Consider the following 10,735-nt stretch of genomic DNA (forward strand, 5'->3'; position numbering starts at 1 on the left):
AAAAAAAAAAAAAAAAAAAAAAAAAAAAAAAAAAAAAAAAAAAAAAAAAAAAAAAAAAAGAAGAAGCAGATGCCCGGCTACAGTGGCAGGGTCACCATGGAAATCCCAGGCCCAGTGAGATACCGCCTGCCTCCCGAGAGCTGGGTGTGGAGTAGGGCCTAGGTCAGCAGTTTGGTCCTGGGAGCTAGGCCTACAAGGGTCAAGGAGAGAGTTGACCAGGTGCAGGAGGCAGAATGGCCACAGGGCCTGGCCAGAGTGTCCAGCGCTAGCAGGAGGCGCCAGGATGCACAGGAACCGATGGGTCCACGGTGCTGCTCTTTTCACTCAGCCAGGTGCATCTGGGCATGAGTCACGTGTTTTCCTCCATGGCCCTTCCTTGTGAGTGCTACCCCAGTCCCCACGGCAGTCACAGTTCTGGTGGGCCTTTGTTGGGCTGGGAGTGCTCACTCCTAATGCATGGCCTTTTATTTGCCCCTTACTTATTCAGACCCTCTAAACTGGCTGCTGTCATCGCCCCACAGGCTTGTCCATGAGAGGAAACAGGCATGGAGACATTCAGGCGTCTGGCCAGTCATAGGCAGGTGATGGACCCAGGCGTCCTCAATCAAGGACATGTGTCCTTTACCACTGTCTAGCTTGGGTGGGAAACATCTCAGGAGTACCTGTGTGGTGCCGGTCCAGCATTGCGTCACAGCCAGAGACTCCCTCAGCAGGTGCCGGGACTGGCTAAGTTAACGCTCCTTCCCTCCCAGAGGCTGAACATCCAGTGCTTAAAAGCTTTGTCCCTAATTTTCAGGATTCAGTTTACTTTGTTGGGTAGGAGGTCTGTACAGAGCACTTCAGAAAGGATGCATACAGCCCTCCATCTCAAGAGAGACCTCCCTCACTCAGAGGCTGCTAGGCCCATATGTGTCCAGCCCCGAGGTGTTTTTGTACACACACGCACGCACCGTGTGCTCATGTGTGTCGTGGGAGTTGAGGTGTGCCTACAAAGTCCTTGGGCACTGCCCTCTCTCCTCTGAGCCACTCTATTAACATGGGACTGTCACGGCAGCTTCTTTTACAGAAGCAGTTCAGTGTGGTCAGGACAGGTCACGTGCTCTTCACGAGTGGAGTCTGTCCCTCCACCCTTGCACACCTGCCCTGAGCTGCTGTCCTGCCTTGTAACAAAGGCTAGGAATCCAGCAGATGTCTGTGTCAGCATCTGCCTGAGCTGCCCCAAGAGAATAGCTTAGCATGTTCCCAGACGTCCCTCCTCAGTCTCTTGTCAAGAGTGTCCTCAACAGGGCGTGTGCGCTACAGCTTTTCTGACATTTAATGACTGATACACATCTGCCCTGGTCCCATGCAGACAATGTACTGTATGGGATCTTATTGGAATAGACTCCCATCTTGTCCAAGTTATGGCAAGAGGATGGGCTTTTATTTATTTTTACATTTATTTTTATTTCAAAAGAGGCTTTTACTAGTAACCTAGACTGAGACCTCTGTTGTCTTGACTTTGAACTTCTCACCCTCCTGGCACAGCTGTCCCAAGCACTGGGAAGGCAGGCATCATCACATCACCCATCTGACAGACGGGCTTTTGTAAGATGGCCTCCCGGCCAGGTGTAGTGCACCGTCCAGTAGAAAGGTAGAAGCGGAGTATTGGGAGCCTGAGTGTATCCATGGTTACGTAGTTGTAGATCAGTGGAGCTACATGAGACCTTATCAAAGACTAAACAAATAGAAATAGCCTTCCAGATGCTCCAGTCTGACCAGCCATGCCAGGCAGTGCAGAGTGGAGCCTGGATCCGGCATCTGACCTCTGTCCAGGATCCGGCATCTGACTTCTGTCCACGTGACCCTGGGCTTTACTTTAGTGGCTGGCCTCAGAGACAGGTCTAGTCTGCTTTTCTCTTCCCTTCCACCCCTTTCCCCTCTTAGCAAGTCAGGTGTTTTATTTTTTATGTTCTGAGTGTAGATTCTCACCTCAGCAGAAGCAGTGCCCCCCGGGGTCTTTTCCACACAAAGCCCTCCTTCCCTCCTCTCTCTCATAGCGCTGCCAAGTCCAAACCCATCATCGCAGAGCCAGAAATTCATGGCGCACAGCCTCTGGATGGCGTGACGGGCTTCCTGGTGCTGATGTCAGAGGGGCTGTACAAGGCCCTGGAGGCAGCCCATGGGCCTGGGCAGGCCAACCAGGTGAGCAGGGTAGGGCCAGGCAGGTGGCTGGAGCCCTGATTCCCAGATGCTGTCACTAGACAGCCTTTTAGGGCTCAGAACCAGGGCCTGAAGCAAAAAGGGGAGTTGGGAACTCTACTGCCCCGGGGCTACAGGAAGGGGCAGTGACCTGCTGCCTATAGCAGTGCCCAGGTTTGGGCTCATTTCCCCTCAGGAAAGCTATCTTTGCCTCCTCTGTGGCAGATTCTTCCTCTGGGGATTATGGGGAGGTTAAGTGTAAGAGGATAGAACTCTTCCACCAGTGGGAGCCCCTTGATTTTCTACACCTTAGAGCTACCAGACAGACAGTAGCCAACAAAGTGATTCCCAGGGTCACGGGATTGTGTGTTCTGCCTACTGAGACTGCTGGATAGGCGCTCTACCAGTAGGTTATATCCACAGGCCCTGTTCTATCTTCGTGTTTTGAGAAAAGCGGTTGCCTGGGCTAGGCTTGAACTTGCTGTGTAACCCGGGCAGGCCTCAGGCGTTGCATCCTCGCCCCAGCTTCTTAGGTAGTACAGGATATAGGCCTGTGCCACAGTGCTTGGCTAGCATTTGAAGAGGAGCTGTGTACCTTGGGTTGCTGGGTGACCGAATTCAGGTATGTCTGTCGTTTTTGGATGTGGTTCTTGTACATGGAAGAAGGTAATCTTTTTGTGGTTTGTTTTTCTTTTTGAGATGGGGTCTTGCTCTATAGCCTAGACTAGCTTGAACCTAGTGGTGGAGTCCAGGCTGGCCTTAAATTTGGAATTCATCTGCCTCTGCCTCCTGAGTGCTGGCATTACAGGTGTGTGCCTAGCACCCAGTTCTGCCTCCTCCTCTTAATAAGGCCTGGCTGTCACCTGACGCCTGTGTTCAAGGCTTCCCACCCATTTTTTTTTTAATCCTTCATCGCAGCAGCCTGGAGCACAGAGAGCCCAGTGGTTACTTCCTCACACGGGTCTGGGGCTCAGGCGGTGTGGCTGCCAGCACAGCGAAGCTTCAGCCCTGGCCCCAGGCTCTCCCCTTCCCATCCTCTGGGCTCCTGCTTCCAGGAGCTACAGCCAGTGCTCCGGTTGAGACTTGAGTTTGTACTTTTGATCTTTTTGTTTAGTCTGTTCTTTTTTTCTTTTTTCTTTCCCCTTTGAGACAGGTTCTTACTATGAATGGCTTGGCACTTGCAGTGATCCCCCTGCCTCTGCCTCTTGAGTGTTGGGGTACAAGTATGTACCACCACACTTGGCTGATCCTTCAGTATGGGTTTGTTTTTGTTTTTGTTTCTTTCCCTTTTGGTCTTCACAGTAGAAGCATCTACTAGGTTCTAGAATACACCAGACAGGGCAGGCAGTTCCTACAAAATGCCCTGCATGTGGCCTGGGTGTTTTATCCAGGGAAAAAGACATAGCCACAGCCTCTACCCGGCATTTCTTAGCAGTCCTGAGTACCCTGTACCCGTGAGCTATGTAATTCCGGTGACAGCCCACTTAGAGGTGTGGAAGCCGCTAGGGAGAGCACAAGGCCCCACACCTTTCCTAATCAGCGCGTTCCTGAAGGATTGTCCTGGACAGCTTGGAAAGCTCAGGTTGCAATTGACTGGCAGAGACTCCCTTCTCTTGCTGGGCTAGTGATCTCTAAGTCTCCTACACAGCCCCCTCCCACCTCGCCTCCCACCCCTGATCACCCTGATTCCTCATCATGTCCTCCCTCCACACCCCAGGAGATTGCCGCGATGATTGACACCGAGTTTGCCAAGCAGACCTCCCTGGATGCGGTTGCCCAGGCTGTGGTAGACCGTGTAAAGCGGATCCACAGTGACACCTTTGCCAGTGGTGGGGAGCGTGCTAAGTTCTGCCCACGGCATGAAGACATGACCCTGCTGGTGAGGAACTTCGGCTATCCACTGGGTGAAATGAGCCAGCCTACACCGACCCCTGCCCCAGGTATGTATGCCATGTAGGCATACCTGAGATGAGTCCTGGGCCGGAGGCAACACGGACTGGCTGATAGCATGAGTTGGCTGCTCGGAGTGTGTATGGAGCCAGGGGGCTGGCCTTGCTCAACTCCGGCTGTAGAGTTCCGGACTCTGAGCTGCAGGTCTTTACTCTGTCTGTGAAATAAGAATCACTTGCCCTGACCATCCTGGAAGTCTTGCTGCATGAGCATATCATGTACAGTCACAAAGGCAGATGGCAGAGGTGACAGCTGCTACCATCGATGGTATAGTCCCTCCTAGCCAGGGTGGTCACTTCTCACCCTTACCAGCAACCTTGACAGAAAGGAGAAAGGCTCTGGCCTGGAGAGACCTGGGTGAGGTCAGGTATGAGACCGATGGTCGTCCCAGCCCAGCATTACGCGGAAATACTTCGCACCATCCCGTTTTCCTTTTAAGTCCTTGAATCAAGCTGCCTGGGCAGCAGTGAGACCTTCTGTACTGCTTCCAAGGGCTGCATTTCCTTTTCTGTTTTTAAACAAACAAACTATGGAGCTCTCACCTCCCATTGCTCTCCACGGACACTGGGGAGCTGGAGTCCCTCTGGTCTGCACTTGCAACCGTATTTTCATTGGGCCTGTCTCAAAAGGAAGCAGTCTACCCTCTGTATTAAGGTTTAGTAGCCCTTTCTCAGAGCCCATCCAGTACTTTATTCCACTCCCACCTTGATCCCCAGTGGGCTTCTTTGCTGGATAGAGGTCCCGCTGTTGTTCTGGAAGATACTCGTACCAAGGGACATCTACCCTGGGCTACCCCAGGGGTGGAGGGCCACAATGGGGCTTAGGGGCCTCTCAGTCCTCACATAGCCCTTGTCACTCAAGAGAAGCCTTGAGGCCACTACCTTGGTTTCCTCCGACTGATTCCCCTTCCCTCTGCTCTCTCTCTCTCTCTCCTATTGCAGGGGGCCGTGTGTACCCTGTTTCTGTGCCCTACTCAAGTGCCCAGAGCACCAGCAAGACCAGTGTGACTCTGTCCCTCGTCATGCCTTCTCAGGGCCAGATGGTCAACGGCTCTCACAGTGCCTCCACTCTGGACGAAGCCACTCCCACACTCACTAAGTAAGCCTTCCTACTCTAGAGACAGTCCTGGGAACCTGAAAAGAAACAGCTGGGCAACCAAGTCCTAGGACTCAGTGGGGCAGGATGAGAGAGGCTGGGGTCTGGGGACCCTGGGTCTTTGGCCTTCAATTCTCCACCCTCACCTTTTGGGTACGGAGTCTTATTAGACACAGGTTCTAGCAGGTATTGAACTGGACCTGGGACAAGTGGAGATTCAGGGCAAGGTGGACAGGGGGGCTGAGAAAGGAGCAAGGCAGCTGACTGACGTCTCAGCTTTCATCCACGGGCAGCTTCTCTGGTGTTTTTCTTCCATCTTGGAGTTTGTAACCCAGGGCCACTGGCTTCATGCATCTGTAGTTGGGGACATTGCCTGGCCTGTACTGGGTTCTCAGAGCTGCTGCTCTCACTGTGGCATGCCATGGCTGTCAGCTGTCTAGTGTAAGGAGCACTGGGGGTGGAGGTCATGGCCTGAGAGGAGGGGCACGGTGCAGACCTGCCTGACAGGTCTCTTGTCCAACCACCCCCTGTACTTCTGTGACTTTGTACTCTGCTCCCACCCCACCTCTCTGGGGGAGGAGGGGATCTGGTTTCCACATTCCAGCCCTGCACCGATGGAATAATACAGCTGCCACACCCAGCCCCTCTCCACATAGAGCTTAGCCGGATGTGGCCAATTAGAAGGGCTGGCAGGGAGGGAGTGCCTCTGTTTTCCTCTGCCTCTCCCTCTGCCTCTTTAGAGGGCCTCCATCTGTCCCCAAGTCTGTGCTGCTGCTGTTCCTGCCACCACCTCTGTGGATGGAAGGGCCTGGTAGACATATGGGCATCCTAGGTAGCCGTGTGCTGTCCCCAGCACAATCAGCATAGCCCTCCCCACCAGGCTTCCCCAGGAAACCACCAGCTGTGTCCACAAAGCCAAGCAGGCAAGCTTCACGCTTCTCAGCCTGACTGCCTGAGCCTCACAGATCTCCTCCCCTGGCGCTGAGTCTTATTCTGTCACCTAGGTCAGCCTGTCTTTAAAAACATCTCACCCAGCTGGCTTCTGTAGGATACTGGGCAGAGAGAGAGAGAGGCCTGAGCCTAAAGGGCCACTCTTTTCACTGGTGGGAAGTTGAGGGCCCCTGATGCAGCTCCCCCAGACTGACTGTTCCTCTCTTCTTCTGTAGCCAGAGCCCCACTCTGACCCTGCAGTCCACCAACACGCACACCCAGAGCAGCAGCTCCAGCTCTGATGGGGGCCTCTTCCGCTCCAGACCGGCTCACTCACTTCCACCCGGAGAGGATGGCCGTGTGGAGCCCTATGTGGACTTTGCTGAGTTCTACCGACTCTGGAGCGTGGACCACGGCGAGCAGAGCGTGATGACGGCACCTTAGTCTAGCCTCAGAGTGCAGCCTGGGCACAACTTTGTGTAGACACAGAGGGCCAGTGCCAAAGCAAGACACGCTTCCTGACCTTTGCAGGGGCCATGGAACCCACGGGCAGTGAGTCACTGACGTACTGCAGGTTCGACCACAGCCCTGGGCTGTGGCCTGAGTACAGACTGCATTGCTGCTGGTCCACACAGGAGGCTGGAGTCCAGACCACAGGCATCCTTAGACAGGGCCAAATAGGAAAGCTGCAGGTAGCTTACAAACCATCACGAGTGCCTCCTGACATGTTTAAAGACTAGCAAGAAACCGTCCTGTGGACCCCAGCTATCAAAGGCCAGACAGACATTGCTCCCTCGAGACTGCTCCACCTGCCTCAGCTTCCCCCGGAAGAGCCCGTTACCTCTGGGTGGCTATCCCCTTCCCACCTTTCGGCCCAAACTCCTAGATCCAGAGTAGCGAATAACGGGAGTGGGTGCCTGTCACTGGGTGTCACTGGAAAAGTCCAGGGAAGCAGAGGGGCCTATAACAGCCACAGAGGAGCAAGACAAGGAAGGACCAGAGAGAGCTGGCCAAGGAATGCTAGTCCCGGGCTGCAGGTCAGCCAGCTGGCAGCTGAGCTAACTCAGAGAGCTGGCTTCCCAATGGGGTGCAGTTAGTAGGCCAGGCCCACCAGGCAGCTGCAGTTGTGCTTCTGCTAGATCCTGCCCTGGGGTGAGGCAGGCCAAGTCAGAAGCCAGTGCCTTCATCCCAGCGGGTCCTGGGAAGCCGGTGATAGGGGGTGTTGAGGCAACAGACCTCACGCTGGTGAGGAGGCTGCTTGGCTCCGGGCTCTGCCGAAAGAGGAGTGGGATACGGCTGTGAGAGGGCTGAGGTTGAGTCTTGCTCACCCAGAAGACCAAGGACATCAGGTGCAATGATGCGGACGTGCAGGGAAAAGACTCTGCTGGTCAGGCCCTGACTGGGGCCTGTTTACACAGATTCTCTACCTTCAAACAGGAGGGCTACACAGCTGCCTGCAGTGTGGCCACCCCTGTGCTCCTCTTACCTGAGCCCTTCCATCAGGATTAGAGTCCAAGCTTAAATCTGCAGCCCTTTCCCCACTGTGTGCAGCTACTGGGCAGGGTGCCCATTATGGCCTGTTGGCAAAGGCCAATTCAGAGCACTTCTCAGACTCCATTTCCCTAAAGCGAGGCTGCTTGCTCCGTGCTGAGGAGAAGCCCTGGGGTGGTGGGAAAAAGAAGCCTTCCTGCTCTCCACTAGGAAGTCACCTCTGCCCTGCAGGGGAGCAGCTCTCAGCTGGTGCACAAAGACTTGGGACAAAGGAGGTCCTCCCCAAGGAATGTGGTGCTGTGTGGTCTCTAGAAATAGAACCATGTTCTTCATGCAGTAAAGATGTCATCTTGTCTATCTGTAACCTAAGCACCCAAGAGGTGGCCGCCTCCTGCTCCTCTCAGGAGGTTTGGGAGCCTGGCTTTCCAGACTGGTAAGTGGCAGTGCGGGGATTTGAACTCAGACCTCCTAGCTGCAGACATCACTGCCCTCATTTGCTGAACATGTGTTTTGCCACAAGCCTGCTGTCTGAGCTAAAGAAGGCAGTGCTATTCTGCTCTCCAGAGAGTGAGTCCAGGGATGGGGTGGGGTGGTAACTTCATGAGGCTTAGGTCACAGGTCAGGGCCCTTGTCCCTCCCCCGAATCCTCCCCTCTCCCCCCCCCCCAAGCTGGTTGGTTTTCTTTGGTTGAAAGATCTCTTTAGCATACCTCCTCTTTCTCATCTAAGGGCTTTACTCATCCCTCTCTGGATCGCCTGCCTACAGGCTGAAAAGCTGTCTGCTTAGGAACAAAGCTGGGCTCTGTCCTCTATGGTCACTGGGTCCCCCACATCCTCCCCTCTGCTGGGCAGAGGCTCTTAGCACAGGGCTTCACGTGCAGAACTCCCTACTAGTTAGGGTCTGCTACCCCTCGGGTGTCCTGAGGACTGCTGTGGCCCTCAGCTCCCTCCACGGAGACAGTAGACCTGCCAAGCCCTAGGGCCTGCTTTGTCCGCAAGCTGAGCCACCGCACTCTATGCCTTGTGCCCATCTGACCCTGACTTTGTCCCACTTATTCCATGTGAACCTGTCTCGTGGAGGTGGGGGTGGAATATATTTTTCAAGCCCCCGGCTGCCCTTGATGGGAGATGGCTTGGGACAGGCTGGAAGAGTTTGGGAGTCTTTAAACTTCAGGAGGGCTCAGTGTTAAGACCAGGGCAGAGCAGTGTTAGAGCCAGATAGGCAAATGGCCATTGCTGGGCCAGGATCCTTCCCCTTTCTGTCTTACCTTTCCCAAGGCCAGAGCAGACGGAAGCTCACAGTCCTTTCTACCCTCCCAGAACTCGGTCCTGACTTACCTGAGGCACCCGCTTGACTCAGACCAGTTGGAGTCAGTGTGTCCCTGGGCCCAGTCAGATCCTCGCGGTGCCCTTGACTATCCCAAGGCTTCCTGTGGCCAGGCTGGCCTCCAGTTCTCTCACCAGCCTGCAGACTCCCTCACAAGGCATGGGTGACATGGGTGGCAGGGGTCACAGACCTCCCTGGAGGAGCAACCCATCTGGAAGATTCCATCTACTGCCTCCAAAGCAAAACAGTTGTGTGCTTAGCACTCTGGGTGCCCTTATCACATGGGGCTCAGCATAACTGCCACCTCCTGGGGGAGGCCAGCCCCACCCTGCACTGCCCATACATTCAGCTTTCTTGCCTAAATTCACTGATGTGCCTAGCTGCTCTAAGGTCAGTACCCAGCATATGGTGGTCCCTCACAGGGGTTAAGCAAATGAAGGGACAGTTTTGTGACCTTGGCCAGGCACTGGAGATGAGTCTTGGGTTTTTTTTTTTTTAATCTTCCAAGTGAGGTAAGGATGGCTTCCTAATAAGATTGTCTAACCAACATGGGTGGTCTTACATCGAGAGGTTAAGTCCATACAATGCCACATGGGCCAGGGACAGGTCACCAGAGTGCCAGACAAGATCTACCATGTGCCAAACCCAGACACCATGTCTAGTGGCAGCTCAGCCAGAACTGTCACCTGCACAGGTGCTAGGCCAGCGCCACCTGCAGTTTCATCCTGGGGCCCAGACGAAGGGCAGCGGCTTCTAAGCTGAAGTCCAGATGGATGCCTTTGGCCAGGCTCCCAAATCTTTCCGGTGACACAGGAATCTCACGATTCTCCCTTCTGGGTCCCTATTTGGAAAGCAAACAAGAACACATCACTGCCAGCTCTCCCCCCAGCCCCCCTCCGGGCCCAGCATGAGCATGCACTTCGTTCCCACGCAAAGGTGACGCCAGCTCAGAGCACAGACAAGCTCTTGACATTTCAACAAGCATGGGGGGCCTCATGGAGGACAGACTGCCTGGCAGCCAGCTTTTAGCCCTATTGACCCACTGGCTGGGTCCACGTCTGCTTTTGGAGACTGCCTGAGCCAGTTTTCTCTCTTACTGTGTTGGTCTGGAGACCCCGGGCCTGGGAATGGGACTTAGAACCCGTGTCTGTCTTCCCCCACCCGCTGCGATGAAGATCCTGTTCATGTCACTTCTACAGAGTCACCCTGTGGTCCAGAGAGTGCTGGATCCAAGTAACTTCCCAGCACCTGCTCTCTGAGTCATCTGTCAGCCTGCTGGTCCCTCCCAGCCCTGAGTAGCATTCCACACAATCAGCCTTGGACCAACCTGGAAGTGTTTAAGAAACTTCAGATGATGGAACCGGGGAGAAGGCTCAGTAGTTAAAAACACTGGCTGCTCTTTCAGAAGACACAGGCTTGATTACCAGCATCTACATGGCAGGTCACAACCATCTGTAAGTCCAGTTCCAGGGTGTCCAATCCCATTTTCTGGCATCCTTAGGCACCAGGCATATATGCAGCTGGTACCCCGATCTGCATGCCAACAAAACCCCAGTACACGTAACTCTTTTAAAAGCTAGGTAGGGGGCTGGTGAGATGGCTCAGTGGGTAAGAGCACCCGACTGCTCTTCCGAAGGTCAGGAGTTCAAATCCCAGCAACCACATGGTGGCTCACAACCATCCTTAATGAGATCTGACTCCTTCTTCTGGAGTGTCTGAGGACAGCTACAGTGTACTTACATATAATAAATAAAAGATAAAA

At 54.2% G+C, this 10,735-nt stretch overlaps 1 protein-coding gene across 1 annotated transcript in view; it reads left to right on the forward strand.

Moving 5' to 3' along the window:
• Window positions 1–7,988, forward strand: part of Tab1 (TGF-beta activated kinase 1 (MAP3K7) binding protein 1) — a 30,181-nt gene extending 22,193 nt beyond the window's left edge. Inside the window, exons 8-11 of the mRNA XM_021182961.2 lie at window positions 2,040–2,184; window positions 3,899–4,121; window positions 5,073–5,229; window positions 6,393–7,988. Coding sequence (XP_021038620.1) covers window positions 2,040–2,184; window positions 3,899–4,121; window positions 5,073–5,229; window positions 6,393–6,600 — 733 coding nt within the window. The 3' untranslated portion in view covers window positions 6,601–7,988. The remainder of the gene's footprint in view (window positions 1–2,039; window positions 2,185–3,898; window positions 4,122–5,072; window positions 5,230–6,392) is intronic.
• Window positions 7,989–10,735: the final 2,747 nt, after the last annotated feature.

Source organism: Mus caroli, chromosome 15 (genome assembly GCF_900094665.2).
Source record: "Mus caroli chromosome 15, CAROLI_EIJ_v1.1, whole genome shotgun sequence".
Taxonomy (NCBI): domain Eukaryota; kingdom Metazoa; phylum Chordata; class Mammalia; order Rodentia; family Muridae; genus Mus; species Mus caroli.